The 27,206-nt window shown below is 43.8% G+C and overlaps 1 protein-coding gene across 1 annotated transcript in view; it reads right to left on the bottom strand.

The window, feature by feature from the left end:
* ACBD6 (acyl-CoA binding domain containing 6) overlaps positions 1-27,206 on the bottom strand; it is a 157,556-nt gene that overhangs the window by 127,228 nt on the left and 3,122 nt on the right. Inside the window, exons 2-3 of the mRNA XM_045026959.1 lie at positions 18,108-18,172; positions 17,601-17,697 (exon numbers count right to left, since the gene is read on the bottom strand). Of these exons, the coding sequence (XP_044882894.1) occupies positions 17,601-17,697; positions 18,108-18,172 (162 nt within the window). The remainder of the gene's footprint in view (positions 1-17,600; positions 17,698-18,107; positions 18,173-27,206) is intronic.

The raw sequence follows: 27,206 nt of genomic DNA, 5'->3' as shown, positions 1-27,206 counted from the left end.
ACGTGTATGATAGACAAAAGCAGATATGATCTCTGCACAGTTTAGAAAGTTAGACTGCCACTATTTTAAAAAACAACAAAACTTCATCAGTCAGTGGCCAAACACTTCAACAACCATTGCCTTATGTTTATCAATGATAAATTCCCCTCCCACTCCTCCCCCCGCCCAAAGTCAAGGCTTGAACTATTGTAGATATAAGAGAGAACTTCTGGACATCTCACTTTAAAAAGAGTCTCCTATTGGATTTGCCAAAAAAGTACTGTTACATACTTCCACAGAACTTTGCACACAGAATAGTTCAACAGAAATTTCACTATTTAAGACTTTTGCTGTCATCTCTCCACCACCCCCTTTCCCCCCCGCCCCCCAGTTAGTCTTCAGATTCACAAACATTGAAAACTTTAGTACAGATACATGGAGAAACCAAAAGGAAAGATTAGACTTTAGTGGAATTGTCCACTTATCATTAACTATATGGTGGGGAGAAGCTACAACTGGATGCAACAGGGTGGCAGATTAAGACCCTTTATGGGAACAGGGCTCTGCTGTTGCGTCAACCTAGACCCAGATACTAAAATGCTGCATTGCAGTTCATGGCAATTACTGCTGAGTCACCTAGAAAGTGGGCCCACTTACCTCAAACAGTATATAAAGGTGACTCTTTGGGCCAAATAGATGGAGAGCTAGGGATGAAAGGGTCATGCAGGGAAACCCAAGCTCAGTAAGATTAGCCTTTGGTTTGTTAGTTTATTCTTTACAAGTCACCAATAAAGCCAGACCGTGGACAGGAGGATGAGTGTGGACAGGAACACAGCGTTTGTGTGCTCTGTTGAAAACAGGGAAAAGACTCTGCCTTACCACACTAGAGAATGTTTATAGCCGTGACACTCTCTAATAGTGCAATTCTCTGGAGCCATTTTTATTTTCAATTTTTTCATCCACCTGTGTGTTCCACATTACCCTCACTGAAAGCACCCAGAGGGGATCTAAAAGAGCAGAAATTTCATACTCACCTGGAGCTCAGCTCATCACTGACACATCCAAGACTGAAGGTGCCAGGCAGTTGTAACACCTAGGTGTGCTGTGACTGTGCAGACTGTGCATTAAGATGTCACATGAATTCCACCGTTTTTTAAACTGTTCTTTTTTGGAATATATTTTAGGCAGTACATGATACCTTTATTAATTAATGAGATCAAGCAACACAAGTGAATTCAGCTGAATTCATTTGAACATTCAACTAGCTAAAAATGAACATTTCTACTCTTAGTTTATTAAAGTCATCACCGCAATTTTTAACATGCATCCCTAGAAAGCTCTGCAATGGTGTACAACATACAGTTGTTAAAGCGCCACTGAGACAACTAGTTGGCTGCCAGGCAATATAAATCCTATTGGATCTGGCCTGGAAGCAATCAGTTATTTTTTTCTCTCTAAACTATTTCATGTTTAGTTAATGTTATAATTTCTACCTCTCCAGAGAGCCAACTAAGACTCTTAATACCCAAGGAAATGGACTCCTATAATTGGTTTCAGAACATGGAAACTAAAAGAACCAATATACAGCAGCAGAATTTTAACAAAGGAAATCTCCAGCAGTCTTGATCTGCTGGTTGGCTTCTTCCAAATTCACACCTTTATAAAATGCAGGCTATAAATTGGCAGCGTTGTATGTCCAACAGCCTGAAAGAGGACTGCAATGTCATAAATAAAAAGGGAGAGACCATAAGTTTCTATGGAGACATAAAATAAAAGACCAACAAATTCATGCAATATTCTCTAACCAATTCCGGTTTTGTTTATATTTACTGTATAAGACACTACCTCATCATTTAAATCCTCTTGTCCATATGGAGTATGGGGTTAGAACCAGATTTCAGAGAAGCAGGAACTTCTACTCCAAGTCTAGCATTTTGTTTCTATGCTTCATTGTAAATTGTGGTTCTAGTGACAAGAATTGTCAACCATTTGTCAGTATGTCTGCCTGCTGCAGGAAAGGAAAGCCACCTAAAACAGCACTGCTGACAGCCCCACAAATACAACATTCATGGCAGGGTGGATAAAAATCAATGATTAAAAAAAAAAATTAAAAAAAATCAGATTTTTTAATTAAATAGTTTTTTTCCTAAAAAAACGTATCTAAAGATAGTTTTAATTAAGATACATTATAGCTCAAAGATATTTCATAATGGAATAGGGATTATAAATTCCAATTCTATAGTATGAGACAATATATTCATGTAATGTTTAAGAAAAGATTTGTAAATGAGTTCCAGCAGTTCATAGATTAGGGACCCAATCTTATGGGGTGCCACAGGCTTCTGTATAGATTACTTAAATTAATCTTTCTATTTACCCAATGGGACTCAGTGCTCAGTTTAGATGATACCATCTGAGATGCTTAGTTTTGCAGTTCTCAAACTGTGGATTTGTGTCTTCAGAGGTTAACAGCAAAATGTTTTTAAATAAATAAATAAATAAATAAATATATAGAGGTGAGAAATAACACACCTCAACTCTATTGTCCCTCCGCAAATTTGTGTACACAGAGTCAATCCCTTACTTCTCTCTAAAAGTGCAAAGTTTCAAGAAGTTCAATGAATAGAAGATTGTTGGGGGCAGAATAGTTCTGGACAAGGAAAAGAAGTCTGGAGATAAATATGAAAAGCGAGAGACTATGCTTGTTTTGTTAAAATATTATATGTTTGCTGTTGAAGAAAAAAAATCTTATAGTTCTTTTAGTTAAATAAAACAATTTAAATGTCTGTCTGGTGATGTTCTCCTCCTAATACAGCATGGCAAGAAAACCCTCCAAATATTAATGATTAACCTGTTGAACTGGAGATAGTTCACCTCCCAATTACTTCATAAATATCTGCTTCAATTACCTTTGGTAAATGAAATAACCAAACAACCATTCATTTTCTGATATAGCAGTAAAACTAATCTGAAAAGTTTTCAAAATAAATCACTTTAAAAATGTATAGGGTGTACCTTCTAAAAATGAAACCTACATCTATCTCTGAGTTGTGAAGAATACGTATTAAGATTATAACAACCAACAATAATGCACTTTTATGTAGAAAACCATGATTAAATTGAGTCTTCCTGACTAGTGATTTAAATCATGATTTTTTTATTTAAATTAAATCCACCCGGATTCACGGCATACGACAATATTTCTACTTGCTAGAACAATGTATATTCAGCCCCAGATACTGCACCTTAGATATCTCCATCTTAGACTACAGGTTCATGAAGGATAATTGCCAGATTGTTTCCCATTGACAGTGTTACAGAGACAAAGAAAATAAAAGACAAATCATTCTACTTTTTTTTTTTTAAACTCTTCCGTTTATTGGTACATCATTACATTCACAGTAGTGGATTAACACTTTTGTTGTCCATTATTAAGTGATCACTAATCTGTGTTAGTTTATTTTAAAACTAGCATGCATATGACAGAAGACAGTTTGTTTTAAAAACGGATGTTCTCAAGACATGTAAGTTAAAAAGCTATAGACTGTACCATTAAACTTTAAATTAAATTCACGTGGGTAACATTATACTTCCCACATAATGAAAGGACTGGAGGTTTAAACTAATCCTTTTAGCATAATGAAAATTATAAACAAAATGCAGTTACATATATGAAGAAAGGTCCAATCAGACAACTGATGGTATCCATGAGTGGCTTTCTTTATGAGTAGAACTTACAAAACGTTAAGGTTTTTTTAATTATTCAGACCTGGAAGGATTAGTTAAAAACTATGAAGTAATTTCAGACATTCCCTGTTATAAGGTTCATTTTTACAGGAGCTGTTACATTTCTAGCCAATTGCTGAAATCAGACATTTAGCATTTTAGTCACCAGTAGGTTATACAGGGATCCTGCAGCAGTACCAGGGCCTCAGTCTTTAGCAATATGAACCCTTCATTAGTGTAATAGCCATAATACCTTGGGGATAAAATGGGCTCCTTTTGTGTGGCATCTCCCTTAGTTTCCCAATCACTAAGATGGGCATGATAACTTACCTCCTTTCCTTGAACAGATGTTGTGAGTAGCTAGTACTTGTGAAGTGGTATTATGTTGCCTTATGAAACAGTATGAATGGACTGTTCTCTTATCAATGATGTAGGAGTTGATTTTTAAAAAAATACATTTTCAGTCAAATTGTAAAAGGTCCATAAATTCTTAACCTGTATAGCTAATGAACTGCATTGTTCTCAATTTGGTAAAACAAAACGGGTCATATTCAACATCACAGTTCTTTTGGTCTCCCGCAAATCACTCCAGAAACACTGCTCTAACACCAAGAAAAGTATTTTCAGGACTATCTGTAGTAACACAGACTACTATTCTTACAACCAAAAGGAACTAACTTCACAGGTAGGATTCTAAAATAACCATGGACATCTTCCTCACTGGGCAGGGCCAGCTCACATAATGTTACCGAATCTGTAGCTGCAGGAGGTCATGAGATCTCCGTCCCACCAGCTGAAACGTTAGTATAACGTCTACTAATGTTCTAAAACTGTGTGCTGACAAATTACTGCTGTACGTTAACTGAGAAGTCTATTGTGAGGATCCCCCCCTTTATTTCAGCTCTATCTTGTGCACTTTGTAGATTCCTATAAGATGAAGCCTCGATTTACTCCTCTAATTACACACACGCGCACACACACACACTCTCTCTCTTCCAGAAACATTCTTCCTTAACTACCAGAGATATGAACACTCCTCTTCCAGCTGGCATAAAAATAGTGAAGGTGGAGAATCACACTGTATATTAAAGTCTTGGGCCTTGCAGCAGATAATCCAACCAAATGAATTCATGGTGCTGAACCACAAAAATACAAGTCTGAAAATCTGCCTGAACACTGGAGAATGGGAGCAAAACCCTAAACATGAATCAGCTTGTCAAACAGCCAGCACTATGAAGACTGGTGTGGGCTGGCACTGCAGTACCAGTTATAACACCACATTTGCGAGTTAGCTGCTATATTCTATTATAAACACTGCTTTTGAAGGATTCATAAATCAGCCATTTTAATTTACATTGGGATGAAATTTACCACATATCAGTTCAAATGTAAATTTAAAACATACCTTACAAGATGGCTAAAAATGAGTTCATACAGGGTGGTGATGGTGAATATAGTAAGTTTTTTGGTAGCTTCTGGTGCTTCCTCTCACCTCCACCCCCAGTTACCAATTAAAGCAAAGTTTTAAAAATTATAGTCAGTTTTTAGAGGGGGTTTAGCATTAATATGAGCTATTTAACTTTAAAAGGCAGCTATTATGTATTTTCCTATTGACAGTGTATGTGTTTTTGTAACACCTCACTAACAGATTTTGATATTTTATGAACTATTGATTTAATTTTCAGGTAAAAATACAAAAGCAGGTATTACCATAAAAAAGTAAATTAAAGACAAGGAGCTAACACACTAAAAAACAAAATCCAGGCAGTTCAGAACTGCATCTGAAACTCCATCTTTAATTAAGGATTTGCAGGGATCTGAGTGACAGGGGAACCCCATATATACAATTATATGTGCCACAACAGCAAGGCATAAAGAAGTGAGCTAACCAATTCTGACATTTCAGTTGGATCATTAATTAAAAACAAACAAAAAAAAACAGACTTGCTATTTTCCAAAGGCTTTACATGCATGGAATGCTAGAAGTAGCTTAGTTTACAGAAGGGAGCTAGTTTTTCCTGTTGGATGGTAAACCATAAACAGAGATATTCACATCCCAGCAAACTAAACATATAGGAGGAATGGAATCAATGGTATTTTCACATTAGCCATAGACCCAACACATCTTTCCCCTACTCTCCCCACCCCCATTGTAATCCTTTCCAAACCACTCTGCTTCTCACTTCTGACTGCAAACTGTGGCTGCGTGGCCAGATTAGGAAGGTGACATCTGTTTGAGTGAGAGACACACTGGGAAGGCATGGTGGGTGCTCAGATACTGTTTATGGGCCACAGCTTTTTCAATAAAATTTACTTAAGTTATTTACTTAAATTCTTCCAATACAGAAGTTCTCTGATACCAAGTTGCAAATTTGCAGATTCAGAAGGATAACATTAGCCTGATTTACCCGTTTGTTAATAAAATGTTAAGACAGGCGCTCAATATAAAATCTTAAATCTGAAACTCAGTCAGAGTTGCTCAAAACTCTAACAGGCCACATTTGAGCACCAAAACCAAGCTTTATGAAACTCAGGTCTGGATTTCAAATCCCAAGTTTTGGAATGTTTAGATACAGAGTTTTGGTTTGGGTCATTATAGAGGTTCTAAGTTTGGGGCTGGAGTTATGGCTCGGACCAACATCTAATAAATATGAAACATTAATCAATTTAAAACAAGCTGTATCATTTGTTACTAGAATATTTCCTGAGATTACATCAATAATATCCAGCTCCACCTACAGTATCTAGATTCAGAGTGTAGTCCATTTTTTTGTGGTTAAGAAACAGATTCTCCAGACTTTCAAAGTATCCTTGAATTGTGAATTCTCTCTTATACATGTTTTAGGTACAAGCAAGTGAACAACAACATTTTAAATGTGGTGAAGAAAGGCTATTTGAATAGTGACAGGAACACATTCAAACCCATGAACACTCTAGTAGCTGGCTGCTGTGTTATGAAATACTGCCCTCTGCAGCCCATTCTGGCGAAACAGAGTTCAACCAAATTAACATTCATTCCATACAACTTCTCTGTTTTACAGGTCTACTCTGTGCCTGTAGCAACAATATGTTATTCCTTCAACTTCATTTGCTTTCAAGCTTGTTCTGTTTTTATCAGAAGGGTTGTTTATTCTCTTCAGTGATCCTCTGGTGGCTGCTTTCAATTCTGTGCTCTGCACTTGCTCACTAATAACACAGCACTAGTAGTGCTTTATTGACGTCAATTAGTCATCATAGAGTGCACTGAAAGAATTTAAAAACAGCATAGACCAGCAGTTTGAATATACATGTACATTTATTCCCTCAAAATCTCAGCGTTGGAATTTCAAGACCCAAGAGGGCTCAGGAAGGGGGATACTAATCTAGTTTCACCAAGATTTGGGAATCTTGGGCCCCCTCTGGAACCAAGAGCTATCTTCTTGCTTTGCTTGATCAGTGTGCAGACATTGCCCTGTGCTTTGATGACTTTATTCCTTATTACACAGGAGGAATTCTAAGTTTTGCATTATGGGTAAAATTTTATTCACAAGCTAGTACACCACAAGTGATGTAAAAAAACTGGCAATATGGGTGGTCAAGTGGAAGGTCTCCACTACAAGGGCAAATGTGTTTTATGTTTCTCTGGGTCTTTACATTTCTCCTTCAAATGTTTCATTTCCATGTTGCAAAACCCAAGCCAGATAAATACTACTCTCAGGCCTTGTCTACCTACAAGACTATTTCGAATCTACTTAAGTTGAATTTGTGGATTCGACCTTATGAAGTCGAATTTGTGTATCCACAGTAAATACACTAATTCGAATTTCTGAGTCCACAGTAACGGGGCTGGCGTCGACTTTGGAAGCGGTGCACTGTGTGAAGCTATCCCACAGTTCCCGCAGTCCCCGCTGCCCATTGGAATGCTGGGTAGAGCTCCCAATGCCTCCTGGGGGAAAAATGTGTCGAGGGTGCTTTTGGGTAACTGTTGTCATTGAACCGTCAATCACGCCCTCCCTCCCTGAAAGCTCCGGCGGGAAATCTGTTCGCGCCCTTCTCTTGTCGGTTACAGCGTGTACGCCACAGCACTGCGAGCATGGAGCCCGCTGCGATCATCGCTGCACTTATGGCCGTTGTCAACTCCTCGCACCTTATCGTCCATCTCTTCCACAGTCAGCTGCTGAGAAATCGTGCGAGGAGGCTCCGGCAGCGCGGTGAGGACAGGAATTCACAGAGTGGCGCAGACCTCTCACAAAGCAGGTTACGCCGCGCCGTGGAGATCATGGTGGCAATGGGTCAAGTTCATGGTGTGGAACGGCGATTCTGGGCCCGGGAAACAAGCACGGACTGGTGGGACCGCATAGTGCTGCAGGTCTGGGATGAATCACAGTGGCTGCGAAACTTCAGGATGCGTAAGGGCACTTTCCTTGAACTCTGTGACTTGCTGTCCCCTGCCCTGAAGCGCCAGGACACCCGGATGCGAGCAGCCCTGAGTGTGCAGAAGCGAGTGGCCATAGCCCTCTGGAAACTTGCAACACCAGACAGCTACCGGTCAGTAGCGAACCACTTTGGCGTGGGCAAATCTACCATGGGGGTTGCTGTGATTGAAGTAGCCCACGCAATCGTTGAGCAACTTCTCTCAAAGGTAGTGACTCTCGGAAACGTCCAGGACATCATAGATGGCTTCGCCGCGATGGGATTCCCAAACTGCGGTGGGGCTATAGATGGGACTCACATCCCTATCCTGGCACCAGCCCACCAGGCCAGCGAGTACATTAACCGAAAGGGCTACTTTTCAATGGTGCTGCAAGCACTGGTAGACCATAGGGGACGTTTTACCAACATCTTCGTTGGGTGGGCGGGCAAGGTTCATGACGCGCGTGTGTTCAGGAACTCTGGTCTGTTTAAACGCCTCCAGGCAGGTACTTTCTTCCCGGACCACAAAATAACGGTTGGGGATGTGCAGATGCCTACAGTGATCCTCGGGGACCCAGCCTACCCGCTAATGCCCTGGCTCATGAAGCCCTATACAGGCACCTTGGACAGAGAGAAGGAACTCTTCAACTACCGGCTGAGCAAGTGCAGAATGGTGGTGGAGTGTGCTTTCGGACGTCTTAAGGGGAGATGGCGGAGCTTACTGACTCGCTCGGACATCAGCGAAAAGAATATCCCCGTAGTTATTGCTGCTTGCTGTGTGCTACACAATCTCTGTGAGAGCAAGGGCGAGACCTTTTTGTCCGGATGGGAGGTTGAGGCAAATCGCCTGGCTGCAGTTTACGCTCAGCCAGACACCCGTGCCGAGAGAATATCCCAGCGGGAAGCGCTGTGTATCCGGGAGGCTTTGAAAGCAAGTTTCCTCGGAGAGCAGGGTAACCTATGACTCTCCACTTGCTTTCAAGAGAAACTGACCCTGGGCCTGTGTCTGTATGTGTCGATTTCGATCTGCGGTTACATACCCCGTTCTCCAAGTTTCCCCCACTTCCAAAGTACGTTTTAAAGCAAATTAATTGTAACACTCATTATTAATAAATCTTTGTTTTACTTTGCATTTCTGTTCAGGTGTTGAAACATGGACGCATACTGTGCTGGGCACGGTGTGCACTGATGTACAGACCGCTTGTTCCATAGAGGAATGACATCCTCCTGCTCCTACATAGGTCTCTGGGGTGGGGGACGGTTGCAAGTGGTTGTGCATGAAGGGGAGGGATTGCAGGAAGGGGTGGGTTTGCAGGAAGGGGCGAGTGGTGCCTTCTTTGGATAGGGGTTTGGATGACGGCAGTGGGCTGCGGGTTTGGGCGTAGGAAGGGGTGAGGGGGAAGGGTGAGTATCTGTCCGTGGATGAGGGCTCTTGTTGGGGCTCAGGGCAGCGGAGAGGCTCGTTGCTACGGTGGAAGTGCATGGTAAGGGCAGCCTGCCTTAACATTAAGGGGGTGGCAGGCGCTAGGACCCTGGACAAGCATACACATCACAGAATGACCCAGGGCAGCATACACCACACAGAGTGACCCTGGTGCCTACTGACTGCAGTGTGTGTGTGCCCTGCAGTTGATCATGGCCCCAAGTCTGTACCCTGGTAATGTAGGCTATACCGTGCAATTATAAATCCCCTCCCCCCCCATACAACAAAAAAAACCTCTGACACGAAAGACGTGACCGAAACAGTGAATAACAGCAAACAGCTTTTAATAATCTAATACACAGTGGGGGGATGAAACTTGGATTTGGGACTGGGTGAGCCTGTAAGGGAAGCACTTCTACAAATTTATAGCGTGAGAGGTGTGTGGTACATTAGCGCTATGCAGTGGTGCAGTGACAGTTCTCACGGCCCCTACCACCCCGCCGTCTTGTACTTTTGGGTGAGGGGGGGGCAGGACTTCTTGGCGGGGGAGGGCGGTTGCAGATACACTGCAGGGGGGTTCTGTCCTCCTGCCTGCGGTCCTGCAGAACATCAACAAGGCGCCGGAGCATGTCCGTTTGCTCCCTCATTAGCCCAAGCAGCGTTTGAGTTGCCTGCTGGTCTTCCTGCCGCCACCTGTCCTCCCGTTCGATGTGTGTGCGATGCTGTTGACATAGGGTCTCCCTCCACTGTCTCTGCTCTGCCGCCTCGGCTCTGGAGCAAGCCATCAGTTCCGCGAACATCTCGTCCCTAGTCTTTTTCTTTCGCCACCTAATCTGCGCCAGCCTCTGCGAGGGGGATGCCGGGGCAGTCCGGGAAAGAGCCGAAGCTGTGTGATGGGAAAAGTAACTGATTTCCTTGAACAGATACATGTTTGCGAACAGTGAACACAGTCTAGTCAGTTTCTCTGAACAAGACCATACAGGGCAACAAGTCTCACGAGATCTCAGGACAAGTTCGAGATTTCGGAATACGCTCTCATTCGCTGTGGCATTGCACAGGAGAGCGGACAAGTGGGGAGAGACAGCTGAATCCGTCTAGCAGACAGTCCTGGTAAGCCTTACAGTACATTCTGCTTATCAGTTAATGGATAGCTGTGCCCTCCCGCTAAAGGCAATCTGGAAATCATATACTCTGACCCTTTTCCAGCCACTCCCGCCAGTGCACGGGAAAGATCAATGTATGCTTTTCCTATGTGGCCTACAACACGTGGCTGTTAAGCGAGGGTCATTGTTATGCAAAGTAAAAGTCAACCATTCACAACAGTAACAATACACTAATTGCCCTAATTAGATGCAGCATTTCATGAACGAGATCACCCTGATGCGGGTCCCTCGGAGTCACAAAGAGCGGATGCTAAGGGAAGCCCTGCAGAGACCAGGACCATATGCAGCCATGCTTGTGGAGGCGATGATTCCCATCTACATAAGGATGTCCTGGCGCGGAAGAGTGTGCTTCCATGGAGCACCCAACAAGGCACCTCTCCCCAGGAACCTCCTGTGGAGGCTTTTCGAGGACCTAAATGAGACCTTTCTTGAATTGTCCCTGGACGATTATTGTTCAATCCCTATATGTGTGGACCTACTTTTCATATAGTTTTTCATTGAAAATTTTATATATAGTATTTCTATTTTTTTATACCTGTTTTATAAAAAATAAATGTTTACATGTTTATAGCACTTACCGCCTGATCCTTCCCCTGATTCAGAGTCCGGGTTAACGGCCGGGGAGGGTTGGTAGGGGATCTCTGTGAGGGTGATGAAGAGATCCTGGCTGTCAGGGAAAGCGGTATTGTGTTCGCTGTCGCCTGCGCCGTCCTCCACAGACCGTTCCTCATCTTCCACATTGGCGAACATCGAGGAGGAACTGTCCAGGTTCACTATGCCATCCACTGAGTCCACGGTCACTGGTGGGGCAGTGGTGGCAGACCCACCTAGAATGGCATGCAGTGCCTCGTAGAAGCGGCATGTCTGCGGCAGGGCTCCGGAGCGTCCGTTTGCCGCTCTGACTTTTTGGTAGCCTTGTCTCAGGTCCTTGATTTTCACGCGGCACTGCATTGCATCCCGGCTGTATCCTTTCTCTATCATTGCTTTGGAGACCTTCTCGAAGGTCTTTGCATTCCGCTTGCTGGAGCGCAGCTCCGACAGCACAGACTCCTCGCCCCACACACCGATCAGATCCAGGACTTCCCGGTCTGTCCATGCTGGGGACCTCTTTCTATTCTTGGATTGGCCGGACTCCTCTGCTGGAGAGCTCTGCATCGTTGCAGGTGCTGCGGAGCTCGCCCCGATGTCCAGCCAGGACGTCAGATTCAAAGTGCCCAGACAGGAAAATGAATTCAAATTTTCCCGGGTCATTTCCTGTGTGGCTGGTCAGAGAATCCAAGCTCCGACTGCTGTCCAGAGCGTCAACAGAGTGGTGCACTGTGGGATAGCTCCCGGAGCTACTAAGTTCGATTTGCATCCACACCTAGCCTAATTCGAGCTAGCCATGTCGAATTTAGCGTTACTCCACCTGTCGGGGTGGAGTACCAAATTCGAACTAAAGAGCCCTCTAGTTCGAATTAAATGGCTTCCTGGTGTGGACGGTTGAGCGGTTAGTTCGAATTAACGCTGCTAAATTCGAATTAAAGTCCTAGTGTAGACCAGGCCTTAGTTGAGAAACAGATCCTGCAAAGAGGGAGAGGTGATCATGCTTCCTGTTGCAAGTAAGAGGCATGCAGCAGTGTTCTGGACCTGCTGAAGACTTGAGGTCACACAGAAAGGAACTTAAATAGTTGAGGCAAGAAGAAAGGCAGGCTTGCAGGAGGATTTAACAAAGATGGAACTGTCTATGCTGTATGTGGGAAGAGCTGCAACGATGGCAACAGGCAGATTTGCCATATAAGAACGGGAAGAAGGAGAATTTAGTCACAAAGTTTCTGTCAAAGGAGGTAAATGGAAGGTCTGAACTGAAGAAAGAGCTAAAAGAAGTGGAGTTGTTTACATTGTTATTTATTTTTATTGCATGAACTGTGTGCCAAGCACTTAGAGTGCTGATATTCATCTTGGTATGAGAAGCAATAACCCAGAATGCACCCTAACTTTTCTTGTGTGCAATGGCACACAGACTGTGGTCTGCACCTCTATGAATTGCAGATTTGCAGGGAATAAATAATCCCGTATAAATCCTAGTCAATTAAAGATATGTACACAATATAATTGACTAAACTGGCACAAAAGGGACCCCTCTGTCACTCCTCCACACTCCACCCCATACCATTTTGTAACTGGGGACAGTAGAATTCCTCTACTGTATTTTTTTTTTTATTATTTTAAAACAAGCTTTGAGTTTTAAATCTGAGAGGAATTTTTGTGATGGCATCATAAAACCCCTGAGAACAAAGGTTAACACATTTTTAAAGTGTTTTTATGAAATTTTAAAGGGAAAATATATATGAACATCAGAAAAGCTTTCTGGTAATGAAACATATTATGCTGTGAAATGGACTCTGAAGAGAATTTAAAATCTGATAGCGCTCTCTATTTAAAAAAAAAATGCTGGTAAATTTAATCCATCTTGAACAGCTAAACTTTTCATATTCCTAATAAGCGACCCTATATTTTCTCTCAACAAAGCCCATCAGACACACACAATTATTGTTTCTTGTTCACCAGCTACTTATAATGGGAAAAAAACCTAAGAAACCTGGCCTACCAGCTGATCACGTGAGGAGGAAAGAGACAGTGACTAAGCACCTAGTACTGTACACACAAATCTTTTTTTTAAATTAAATTTAAAATTTGAAGACTATAATAACTTTATTATTATATCACCTTTCCACGACAAATATACCTTAGTTATTATAATGAACAGAGCTCCCTCTTGTGGCTGCAGGAAGGTGGACCTGGTGCAACAAACTCAGAGTATAGATGGCATGAGATCAACCCCAGAGAGATGAGAGAAGGGGAGGTCTGGTTCTCCTGTGTACCATTACTAACTTGGTTAAACAATAGCCAATGAATGGAAAATATCATGGTGTAGCAGGGCAGTCACCCCACTCCAGCCCTGAAAGTGTTAAAAGCCAGCTCTTGGAGAGGGCTGGAGCTGAGAGCCAATAAGAATAGGCTGATTGGGAAGGCAGCCACAGCTGGGGTCACACCCAATTAGGAGACTGCTAGACCTATAAAAGGTCTGTGAGCCAGGAGCTGGGTCAGTCTCTCTCTAGCACTTGGGAGAGAAGGACCTGGCTGCCTGGGAGCTCAGGGTACAGGGATGGAGATAGGCCAGAGGAGCTGGGGAACTCCAGCCTGGCAAATTCCCCAGGTTGCGGGCCTTGCTAAAGGCCAAAACAGGTACTGGGGTTGCAAAGGTGCAGCCCAGGGTTAGGCAGAGGCAGCAGATCCAAACTCCCCCTTGCCAATGATGAGTGGTTTACAGACTACAGTCTGCCCCAGTGAGCAGGAGCTGGATGATGACTGGCAGTAGCCACTGAGGCAAGGTGGGTTTAGAGGATGGGGGTTCCCCTGGAAGGGGAGGCCCAGAGTGGGGGTACTGCAGGGGCAGAACCCTGAGGTAAAGGGCACCGGGGTCTGGGCAAGACATGAGGCCTGAGGCAGGTGAGCCACCAGCCAGCAGAGGACGCTCTGGGCTGAAACTGAGCTAATTCCCAGGATAACCAGCAAGAGGTGTCACAAGGGTGAGTCTTACTTCGCTACACATGGCGACAAGAGGTTGCTGTTTAACATACTAATTAATAATTCTCTCCCTCTTAAAACCCTTTCCCTGCACAAATGCTGCAGAATGTAGCAACTTTCTCCTCTTCCCCGTTCTATTTTTGACCACCTTCCTCCAATGCAGAGCCTTCCTACCTTGTTCAACTGATTTCTGGCTCACTCACAGGCAGTTTGCAAGGCAAGGGATACAATCAGGATATGAAATTTAGGGTCTAAGCTATGGGGAATGCACATCAAGACAGAAAGACTTTTACATTATTATCCCTACGTCATTTTCATTATCATTATACTTGGGAGTTCTGAAAGCAAACAGAAAATGCTTATTATCTTTAAAGTTTTGAGAAAGAAATTCAGTTACATATGTGACAGTCTAAAACACTTAGATCCGCTGAAATGTTAGGGCGAAACATCTATTGAAAAGGAAATCCATATAGCCTCAAACCACTCCTTTTTGTGGTTTCAAAGCTATAAGGATACTAAAATCTGCTGAACACTGGCATTCACTCCTGGCTGAAACTGGCAAGGTAAGACAATTTGGGCCCTACCTGCCTTAAGAGTGGCCCCCCTTTCAGAGTCTATCATTGCTCCCCAAACCCTTCAAACATTTCTATGACTGAAAACAAAAGAAAAAAGAAGGCATGGATGAGTGTGAAACTCACAGTAAACAAGCCTGTGCACTAATGCTTTGAACCACTATACGGACCGAGCCCGTTTCTCTCCTGACAGGACTCTCAAAGTCACACAACATTTACAAATACAATTTAAAAAAGTCACACCAGTATACTATGGGGCTTTGTTGTTGTTCAATTCAGTTCCCAGTGGACAAGGATCCACAATGCAAAAATCACTACCACTTATTAGCAGTCCCAGAGGCACCAAGGATTAAATGAGGTTGGTGACTGAACTCCCTTTCCTGGTCAATGGGCTGGATGGGTGACAATGCCTGCTCTCTCTGAATAGTGGAGTTCAGTCTCCAGGGATATTCATTCAACACCCTTTCCCAGAACTGAATTCATATGCTTTTTAAAAAATTAATTTTGAAAGAAAATGTCATGACTGACTCCTCAAGGAAAGAGCTCTGAATTGGCACAATCAAGACAGGTCCATTTTTAAGTCTAGCGCTTTGCCTGGTGCCCTTTAAATTCTTCACCTCATAGATACTGCAATCAATGGAAGTACCTCCAACAGCTGTATTAATGTGACCAGAACATATGCTGATTTCTGCTTATTCACCTTCCACTAAGGAGTGAAGAGGATAGATATGTGCAGTGCAGGATACTGGGAGGAGTAATCATGCTCAGACGCACTCATTCTTTGCCAGGAAAAAGTGCCAGAATTCCAGCTCCTTCATTTACTGCATGGTTCGATTTTTAGACATTTTGAAAAACAAAGTCAATTCTTGAATTCATGTCCTAGATTCTTGCTGCAGAGTACCATCATACAAATCAGAACCGGCCACCAAAAGAGGATGAGCATGCCACACTCCATGACATTTCAGTGGGAAGATTTCTATTTATCAACAGAAGCTACATTGCAGCGATTGCATCCATAAGGATACAGAAAGGGTTTCCCCCCTACTTTATGAATAATACTTGAGCTGCAAGGTGTTTTTGTTCATTCAGGCTTTTAACTGATCAATATTTATTGGATTTTTTCCTTATTTTGCATGGATGTTTTAGGTTGGACAAGATTTTATGTAAGGTAGAGCATGGCAAATCACTTTTACTTTTGTATGCTAATGGGATTGTACAGTCCAGAGTTATTTTTCTAGAGATGCTCTATAGTTCTTTTCATCCTCCAGACGCTCTGCAAATATTAACTAATTCTCACAGCAAGCTTCTGAGACAGAGGAGCATCAGCATCCCCATTTTAAAGATGGGGAAGCTGAGCTACAGCCACAGATGTCCCACATCTACCCTAAAGCCACAGGAGGCATCAAAACCAGAATTAGAACTCAAGTTCTTGGTTCCAAGTCTTGTGTTCAGACAAGAACTCTCTTCCCTAAAGTAGAGGAGCAACAGAACCACAAATTTTCACCAACATAAAATCAACATGCCTGAAGTAGGTATTTTTAAAAGGTGTATAAAAAGGATGTAGACGTTCCACAGTTTCCTGTAATTCTAAGTCAAACAAAGTACGGCCCAGGGGACCGTCCTGCCCGGCCCTTGAGCTCCCAGTCGGGAAGGCTAGTCCCCGGCCCCTCGCCCACAGCCTCAGCTCACCGTGTTGCCAGCGCTCTGGGCAGCAGGGCTGCGAGAGCCACTGGGTGCAGTGTATTAGATTGCTCCCCAGGGGAATGTGCTACTTTCAGAGCACCAGGACTGGCACCCCGAAGTAGTACACCGTAAGTAGCACATTCCTACAGGGAGTGATTTAATACACTATACCCAGGCAGGGAAGGCTGTGCCTCCCCAAACAGCCTGGCCCCCTCCCCCTATCCGCTCCCTCCCACTTCCTGCCCCCTGACTGCCCGCCTCAGAACCTCCGACTCTAGGGTGACCAGACAGCAAGTGTGAAAAATCAGGACAGGGGTGGGGGGTAAATAAGAGCCTATATAAGAAAAAGACCCAAAAATCAGGACTGTCCCTATAAAATCGGGACATCTGGTCACCCTACCCAACCCATCCAACCTCCCCTGCTCCTTGTCCCAGGGACACCCCTGCCCCAACCTCCGCCCCGGAACCCCACCCACCCCCTAGCCAATCCTCCTGTCCCCTGACTGCCCCGCCCCCATCCACACCTCAAACCCGTCAGGCCCCCTGGGACACCCACACCTATCCAACTGCCCCCCGGAACCTCCTCCCCTTATCCAACCCCCCGCTCCCTGCCCCCTTACCATGCTGCTCAGAGTACCAGGACTGGCAGCAGTAAGTACTACACCATAAGTAGCACATTACTACAGGGAGCAATTTAATACACTACACCCAGCCCTCCATACAGTTTTGGCACCCCAATATGGCCCTCAAGCCAAAAAGTTTGCCCACCCCTGCTGTAAAGACACTGTATTTTTTATGCTATAATGGTGCCCAGGTAAAAGAGATACCTGTTTTTAAAAAAATGTTCCTCTTAAAAGGAGACAATGCCCATACACCAGAGAGACTATGAAACCCTTATATATCTGATAAAGTAATAAACCTGGTGGCTGAAATACTCTTTAAAACTACTCTAAGAAGTTATGTTTCCTGTGCAGTGAATTAACTTTTCCTGGAGCTCTTTTTAGATGAAGACCTGATGCAAATATTCAGATGTGCAATAAAAAAAAGTGTTTACATTGATTTCTGCATGTTATTTATTTCCATTTATCCTACCTGAGGATTCCAACTGGGATCCAGTTTCTTCACTGTGGCAATGTATTCTTGCATAGCCTGGTGGGGACTTGAATCTCCCAGCGCTTTCCACGCTTCCCTGGGTACAGAGAAAAACATAAATGGCCCACTCAATAGAACGGATACATCTGCCTCTTATTCATTGTCACCAACGAAACAGTGATCAGGCCTAACACAAGCCTACCTTCATACTTCTGGGAAAAGGAAAGACATCTTTTACCCAATTTTGAAGCCATCAATCAGACTTAAAAAAAAAAAAAAAAAACTACACACCTCCTTCACCCACTTGTATTTATTTGTTGCTGATTAAACCAATACAACAGTAAATTAGCAGACCACCACCACCATTTTAAGAATCCCCTAAAGGATTATTTTAATCATTAAGAAAGAGATACATGCAAAGTAATATTCTAGTTCAAGCAATCTAGAAGATGACTAAAAATAACAATTTCTGATTTTATTTTAAGAATTGCAAGGATTTCCTCTTACCATTTCTGCTTTCCTTCAAAATCAAAGAAACTGGGCTTGGGAGTGTTACAGTTTCCAAATTTGACCTAAAGAAGAAAAATTTCCTTTGTTACAATGAATGGTAGAGAGGGATAAAGTTAAATTTATCATTATAATTTGTTAGCCAATTCATAGCAGCAAATATCCAGATTTATTATACCTCTTGATTTCAGAGCAAATTTATACTCCTGTCTGTTTGACAATTATTAGCCTCATATCTCCCCGGAAAACCTCTCAACTCCAAATTTTTTTATTTTAACAGTCTCACACAGCTACTGGCGAATTGGCCTTTGTTATTTTCTGTACAGGATACAGAGATGGAATTCTGATTTGCAGATAATTTGTTCTGCAGGTATTACCCAGCAGGTGATGCTGCAGAGTGATTTTCACTCAAAGACTTGTCAGAGAAGGAAGGTCTACTTTTGAGGAAAATCGCCTTCTGTCCTGGTGGCAGAAAAACGCCAGAAAAGAAAGGAAAGACAATGGTCACGCAGCAATCGCGACCCAACTCTGTCTTCCAACACCACCTGCAATGTCTGCCAACGAGCCTGTGGATCAAGAATTGGACTCTTCAGTCACCAAAGGACCCATGAAAAATAAAACCTGTGAAAGAGATCATCCTTGAGGGATCACCAACAATGTATATTACTCATCTGTATAGCTCATCCTCAACAAGACTAAAGAAAAATCCCTTTGATATTAGGGAATGTAGGTACACAGCTAAACCACATATTATGATTATTCATTAAGGATGAAATTCATCTTCTTCTGCACAAACACTAAATAAGTGGGCTATGTTTAATTGCCTTTGATAGCCATGCTGAATACAAAGATGACAAACTTCAGTGGAGTCCATATGATCTCCAGATTTCCTCCAGAAGCATGGTAGCCAGAGCAGATACACCAGAAATGGGAAGTGAGTCAAGGTTGGAGGTGGTTGGGATGGTTCAGTTAGTCAGAAAGAGGGGAAAAATAGTAAATTGTGGAGTACAGGATGGAGTTGTAGCTAGAAACAAAGAATTCATTACAGGACAGTGAGGCAAGAGGGGGAAAAAAAAGAGGCTAGAGAATAGAGGTATAGGAAGTGTTAATGGACTGCAGTTCATGGAAGGAATATGAGTTAGGGGTAGTAAGTGAATAAACAATCCTGAAAGAGAGAAGATAGTGATGATAACATATTCTAGAGGGGGTGTAGTGGACTCCACATGTAGACACAGAAGGCCTGAGTCTCATTTACATAAAGACCCTTTTAAACTGATATGGTATCATTAAGGGGGCTTTGCAGTGGTCATCAATTACATTTAATATCCCTTTAACAATAGCAGAGTGGTGTAAAGAGGCCTTAGTGTAAATGAGACTGAGGGCTTGTATACACATACATTTTATAGCGCTCTAACTTGCAGGCTCAGGGATGTGAAATCACCTCCTTAAGCCCAGCAAGTCTGAGCGCTTTAAAGCGCTAGTGTAGACAGGCTCCAAGTGCTGGGAGCCGTGCTCCCAGCGCTCAGAGCTTATCCACTCATGGAAGTGGATTACCAGGAGCACTGGGAGAGCTCTCTTCCAGCACTTGCGCGTGACCACACTCACACTTCAAAGCGCTGCCGCAGGAGCATTCCCGCAGCAGCACTTTGAAGTTTCCAGTGTAGACATAGCCTCAGACTCAGGATATTTTTCCACATGAAGGTGTATTCATAGTAGGGCTGTCAATTAACCACAATTAACTCAAAAAATTAATCATGATTAATCAGTTTTAATCGCACTGTTAAACAATAGAATACCAATTGAATTTTATTAAATATTTTGAAGGTTTTTCTACATTTTCAAATATATTGATTTCAATTACAACACAGACTACAAAGTGTCCACTGCTCACTTTATTATTATTATAAATATTTGCACTGTAAAAATGAACAGTATTTTTCAATTTACCTCTTACAAATACTGTAGCGTGATCTCTTTATTGTGAAAGTGCAACTTACAAATGTAGATTTTTTTTTGTTACATAACTGCACTCAAAAACAACCAATGCAAAACTTTAGAGCCTACAAGTCCACTCAGTCCTACTTCTTGTTCAGCCATTCGCTAAGACAAACAAGTTTGCTTACATTTACGGAAGATAATGCTGCTTACTTCTTATTTAAAATGTCACCAGAAAGTGAGAAGAGGTGTTCACATGGCATTGCAAGGTATTTACGTGCCAGATATGCTAAACATTCATATGCCCCTTCATGTTTCAGCCACCATTCCAGAAGACATGCTTCCATGCTGATAATATTAATTAAAAAAATAGTGTTAATTACATTTGTGACTGAATACCTTTGGGGAGAATTGTACGTCTCCAGCTCTATTTCACCCACATTCTGCCATATATTTTATGTTATAGTAGTCTCAGATGATGACTCAACACATGTTCATTTTAAGAACACTTTCGCTGCAGATTTGACAAAACACAAAGAAGGTACCAATGTGAGATTTCTAAAGATAGCTGCAGCACTCGACCCAAGATTTAAGAATCTGAAGTGCCTTCCAAAATCTGAGCGGGGTAAGGTGTGGAGCATGCTTTCAGAAGTCTTAAAAGAGCAACATTCTGATGTGGAAACTATAGAACCCAAACCACCAAAACAGAAAATCAACCTTCTGCTGGTGGCATCTGACTCAGATGATGAAAATGAACATGTGTCGGCCTGCACTGTTTTGGATTGTTATCGAGCAGAACCCATCATCAGCATGGCCGCATGCCCTCTGGAATGGTGGTTGAAGCATGAGGGGACATGTGAATTTTTAGTGCATCTAGCATGTAAATATCTTGTGATGCCGGCTACAACAGTGCCATGGGAACGCCTGTTCTCACTTTCAGGTGACATTGTATGTAAGAAGTGGGCAGCAGCATCTCCTGCAAATGTAACCAAACTTGTTTGTCTGAGCGACTGGCTGAACGAGAAGTGGGACTGAATGGACTTGTAGGCTCTAAAGTTTTACATTGTTTTGTTTTTTAATGCAGGGTTTTTTTTGGTACATTCTACATTTGTACGTTCAACTCTCATGATAAAGAGATTGCACTACAGTACTTGTATTAGGTGAACTGAAAAATACTATTTCTTTTGGGGGGGTTACAGTGCAAATACTTGTAATAAAAAATAAATATAAAGTGAGCACTGTGCACTTTGTATTGTGTTATAAATGAAATGAATACATTTGTAAATGTATAGAACATCCAAAAATATATTTAAATAAATGGTTTTCTATTATTGTTTAACAGCACGATTAATCGCGAAAAATGTTTTAATCGCTTGACAGTCCTAGTTCATAGCTATAAGGAATGCTGAGGAAGACTTGCAGTTCCTTTCCTTTATTTGACTAAAGTCCAACAGCTGCCTTTCAGTAATAGGGTCATCTACAAAGGGAATACAGTGCATTTCAAAACTTATTCCAGCCTGGGACACTGGCTGGTCCACATCCAGAGCTCACACTGAAGGTAACAGGAGATCCATGCATGGGGCAACTACAGGATCACAGTCTGGGTGAGGAAGAGACAGGGCCGGCTCTAGCTTTTCTGCCGCCCCAGGCAGAAAAGAAGAGGGCCGCCCCCCCAGCGGCGCCGACCGCAGCCCGAGCCCCCGAGCAGCGCAGCGCCGCCCTAGCCCCCCCCAGGGAGGCGGCCCGCAGCTGGCTACCGGTTCGTCTGGAGGGTGGCCGCTGCCCGCAGGAGAGCAGCCCGAACAAGCTGAGGAGCGGCCCCTCCTCTGCAGCTGGGGCAGGGCCGCGCTACCAGCTCCGCCGGGGAGGGGGGTTGCTTACCGCGGAAAGGCGGGAGCCGGTAGCGCAGCCCTGCCCGGGCTGCAGAGGAGGGGCCGCTTCTCGGAGTGCACCGGCGGGGACAAGCGGAGGAGAAGCGGCCCCTCCTCTGCAGCCCGGGCAGGGCTGCGCTACCAGCTCCGCCGGGGAGGGGGGTTTGCATCCCGCGACCGGCGGGCGCCGGTAGCGCAGCCCTACCGGGGCTGCAGAGGAGGGGCCGCTTCTCCTCCGCTTGTCCCCGCCGGTGCACTCCGAGAAGTGGCCCCTCCTCTGCAGCCCGGGCAGGGCTGCGCTACCGGCTCCCGCCTTTCCGCGGTAAGCAACCCCCTCCCCACCCCAGCCCAGGCGGAGCTGGTAGCGCGGCCCTTCCCCAGCTGAAGAGGAGGGGCCGCTTCTTGGTGTGCACCCGCGGGGACAAGCCGAGGAGCGGCCTGTCCTCTGCAGCCGGGGAAGAGCTCCGGCCGCTCTTCCGGTAAGCAGGCACATACACGCCCGTCATTTCGCCGCCCCCTAAATTTGGCCGCCCTAGGCACCTGCTTGTTTAGCTGGTGCCTAGAGCCGCCCCTGGGAAGAGAGACTGACAGGCACAAATTCTTTGAGCCCTAGTCCAGGAGGAGTTAAAAGCAGAATTTTTCATGAGAGGAATCAGGGAGCATAGAATAAGGAATGGCAGGTAGTAAACAAAATACATGTTGGTCTATGCCTCTGTAATTAATTTACATGTACCCATTAATATTACATTTAGATTTACAGACCCTATCATTAGAGGATAAAAACACCAAAGATTAGGAGAATGTTGATGCCCACCTCTCTTATTATTGGTGTCTGCATACAAACAAGGAATTTTCACATAGGTTAAACGTCATTTTGATGAACAGTGGATTTACATAAAATGAAACGTGGACTTAATCACTTTGGCTTTTTTTTTTAATGTTCCTGCATTGGTAACCAAACATTTCAGGACTCCAATTAAAAAGCCACTCTTTAATCACTCATAAATAACTATATCACAAACTCAGATTCCCAGTTAAGGCATATTTCTACACCAGAGGCCAAGTCAGAGTAGCCGTACTGATGCAAACAGGAATAATCCCCTTGAAAGCAACTGTTATAGTAAGTCCCCTAATGCAGGACAAAATCCAGGATAAATGAAATATGGGAAGGACTGGAGTAAACTTGGGCACTCAGTTTTCAGAGATCATGACAACCTGTTAGTCAGATGTTGCTAGTCAAGCAAAAATCAAGCTGCATCCATCAAACTAGTATAAAACACTTGCTGCTCAGCCAATTAAACTGCTTAATCAGCTAATGATTCCTCACCTTAAGAGGTTGCTTTATGCTGTATCTGCAATCATCAATCATCTTTTTAAAAAACTTAGATGTGGAAGTTGCAGTAATTTTATTTAGATTTTTACGGAAAGGGAATGGGGTTTTTAAAAAAAAATGAAGACGTTTTCTAAAATATTTGTTTTAATGTTTCATGGTAAATGTCACCAGTTTGAATCACAGGGTTTCTCAGCTGGCCTTCAGATCAAGGTACTTTGTTAAAACAGGTTTTTGCCTGATGGGGAGTTGAATATAATTTTGTTTAACTGTTGTCAGCCCTATCTTATGCAGACTATGATTTAGATTGTGTTTTAAACATTTTCTCTTGCACTCTGAGACACTGAATACATTTTTACAAATTGAAAAATATAAATGAAATATGATCTACCATCAAAATAGAACATCCCAACCTGGCCATTCTCTAGCCCAATATCCCAATTGCACACAAAACAGCCAACAACTCTGAGAGAAAGTTACATACTTTTCCTAATACTTTAATTATTTTTTAAGATCCTCTTCAAAACCTGACAAGTTTCCCCTCTTTAAATTTGGCATTTATTCTTTTCCTCCCTGCTGTGCAATAACATCAGCACTACTGATGCCAACACAGATACAGGAACAATACTTCAAAATTATCTGCAAAAGAAAAATATGTTTTTGCCCTTTCTGCTTTTTTATGCTATATTAAGTTGGCTTACAAGAGTTTTGTCCAAAAATAAAGAAGGGGTAGGAGAGGGGAAAAGAGGGCACTGCTTGATTTTTTACATTAAAAATATCAGCTCTTTACTTATCACATTTTGCTGAAAAACTGGAGAGCTAATGGGATTCTGACATTACATGAGACTGAAATTGGAGCAGTCGAGAACGGAAGGATTTTTCGTTAGAATGTTTAACTTGAATTCCTGACAAATAATTGGGAGAAAAGCATTTGTGAAAGATTCAGCCCTCTTGTCCCTACAGCTGAAAGTTAAGAAAGCTTTTTCTACAAAGCTAGCAGAAAGACATGAGCTCCAAATATTATTTCAAGTCAGAGGTTCCTATACTATTGTCCATGGAGGGCTGACTGGTCACTTGGTGCTGGGCCCTCCTTGTTTCAAGTTGATAAACTGCATTAAAAGACAGCCCAAATACATTAAATACCGGTACTTCCCGGATATCACTTTTCAATGCAAGCAATTTCTGTTCTTGCCATAGCGATGTTATGTGATCATAAATCATGGGGAGATGATCCATGCAATTTTGGAGGGGAGGGATCCATGAGAGTCTCTATTAAGCTATGGTCCATGCCATGAAAAAGCTTGAGAAGCTCCAGTTCATGTCAAACAATCATGGTCTGTGGTTTGTTTTCTTTACATTACTCAACTGAAGTAGATTGTAAAGCAACTGATATCCAGACTGCAGGTTATTTCCCACCAAATCATAAATTCTTTTAGGCAAGTCAAACTTGGACCCTAGCCCCAGAATTCGATAGTACAGCTTTGAATGTAGACCTGAACCATACTGGGACCATCTATATGCAATCAGCTGACCAAGTGACCACAATTTCCTAGGCAGAAATGGAATTCCTTCATGTAGTTTGGCCTGCACTGAAAGGGCAGATGAAGAAAAGCCTCACTAATCTGCACTAACTAGTGGGGTGGGCCTAAATTCAGATCAGTCAGGGTTGCAAATTAGCAAGTACTGGGATGGACAGGAGAAGCATCAGCTTCACCGGCCAATTAGTAAGGGTTCTAAGCCCTGAATGCCAAGGAGGGATCAGGAGGTAACATGGTGTTCTCCATTAGATCAGGGAGAATAATGTCACTCATATTGACTCAGACCAAGCACAACAGTAGTGCTACAATAAACTGTAAGCCCCCCACACAAAAAAAATCTATTTTCAGTACAAACTTGTGGTTTAATCATCTTCTACTGTCCCTGAAAAATCATCACATGGAAGCATTTCCTGCACCCATCAGTGTGAGCCCTGTTTTGATATGAGTGCAGGATTTTAATACTTGAATTTTGTCTGACCACCCCATCATTTAGATCAGTGCTTCTCAAAGCCAGTCCTCCGCTTGTTCAGGAAAGCCACTGGCAGTCTGGGCCAGTTTGTTTATCTGCCACGTCTGCAGGTTCGGCCGATCGCGGCTCCCACTGGCTGCATGGTTTGCCGTCCCAGGCCAATGGGAGCTGCAGGAAGCGGTGCGGGCTGAGGGATGTGCTGACCGCCCTTCCCGCAGCCCCCATTGGCCTGGAGTGGTGAATCGTGGCCAATGGGAGCTGCGATCGGCCAAACCTGCGAACGCACAGGTAAACAAACCAGCCCAGACTGCCAGGGGCTTTCCCTGAACAAGCGGCGGCCCAACTTTGAGAAGCACTGCTTTAGACAGTTATCAGGAGAGCCTTCTTCAAATACTGCAGCTCTTTCATTGAGTCTGATCACTCAAGAGTAAGGCTGCGAGTTTGTCATGGAGGTCATGGAAGTCACGGATTCCATGACTTTCTGTCACCTCCATAACTTCTGCAGTAGCCAGTGCGCCTGGCTCAGGGACAGGGACAACGCACAGGCCACTGCTGAGGCAGTCTCGGGCCACCACGTCCCCCAGCAGCAGAATTTGGGTGAGAGAGGGGCAGGGGGTTGGGGCACCAGACGGGGCGAGGCAGGCTCTGGGCAGTGCTTACCTGGGGGCGCTCCTCAGAAGCTGCGACATCCCTCTTGCTCAGCTGCTTGGCAGAGGCATGGCCAGGAAGCACTGCATGCTGCCTCTACCCAGAGTGCTGGTTTCACAGCTGCCATTGGCCGGGAACCGTGACAGGCAGCGTGCATTGCAGCCTGGCCAAGCCTCCACCTAGGAGCTGAGCGAGGGGGGATGTCGCTGTTTCCAGGAGCCTCCCAGGTAAGTGCTGCCCAGAGCCTGCCTCCCCCCATCCCATACCCCAAACCCCTACACCCCTCCCACACCCAAACTCTTCTGCTGCTGGGGGCACGGAGCCAGGTAGGGAGCCTGCTGGCCCAGCCAACTCCCCCCCCAGCACCAGTGGGGGTCTGCTCCCCCCACCCCAAGCAGCCTGGACACCCTCCTCCTGCACCCTTGGGGCCCCAGGCAGTCCCCCCACACACATGAATTTCTGTTTACTGCCTGTGACCTGTCTGTGACTTTTACTAAAAATACCCGTGACTAAAACATAGCCTTACTCATGAGGCACTGGACTCTTGTCAACTAGTTATTCTATTTCTACTTTGGATACTTATATGGCCCCCATTACTGTAGTGCCTGAGAACATCACAATCTTTAATGCATTTATCCTCACAACACCAATTTTACTGCTGGGGAACAGAGAGACTAAATGACTTGCCCAAGGTCACATAGGAAGTCTGTGGCAGAGCAGTGTTCTGACACCAGGTCTCCAGAGTCCTAGGCTAGCACCCTTACCCACCGGACCATTCTTCCTCTCTTAGGGTACGTCTTCACTACTCGCCGTATCGGCGGGTAGCAATCGATTTCTCAGGGATCGATATATCGCGTTTCATCTAGATGCGATATATCGATCCCCGAACGCGCTCATGTCGACTCTGTAACTCCACCAACGCGAACGGCGGTAGCGGAGTCGACATGGGGAGCCGCGGACGTCGATCCCGCGCCGTGAGGACGGTAAGTAATTCGATATCAGATACTTCGACTTCAGCTACGTTATTCACGTAGCTGAAGTTGCGTATCTTATATCGATTTTCCCCCATAGTGTAGACCTGCCCTTACTGAAGTTCAGCCCTAGCAGGCCCTGGCAACATTGTCTCACTAGGGCCAACAACTGAACAGTTCCCTTATTTTCAAGCTTCTGACACACAAACAAAATTGCAGATAAAATTAATAAAAATCTGAAACTGACTCCAATAAAAGGTAGTAAAACTCCAGGAGAAAGTTTATATATCTAAATAGTTTTAGATAAATAATGTACAGTATTTTAACAGAGAACTCA

Source organism: Mauremys mutica, chromosome 8, assembly GCF_020497125.1.
Source record: "Mauremys mutica isolate MM-2020 ecotype Southern chromosome 8, ASM2049712v1, whole genome shotgun sequence".
Taxonomy (NCBI): domain Eukaryota; kingdom Metazoa; phylum Chordata; order Testudines; family Geoemydidae; genus Mauremys; species Mauremys mutica.
Note: the sequence above shows the minus strand (reverse complement) of the source record. Positions and strands in the feature narration are given on the sequence as shown.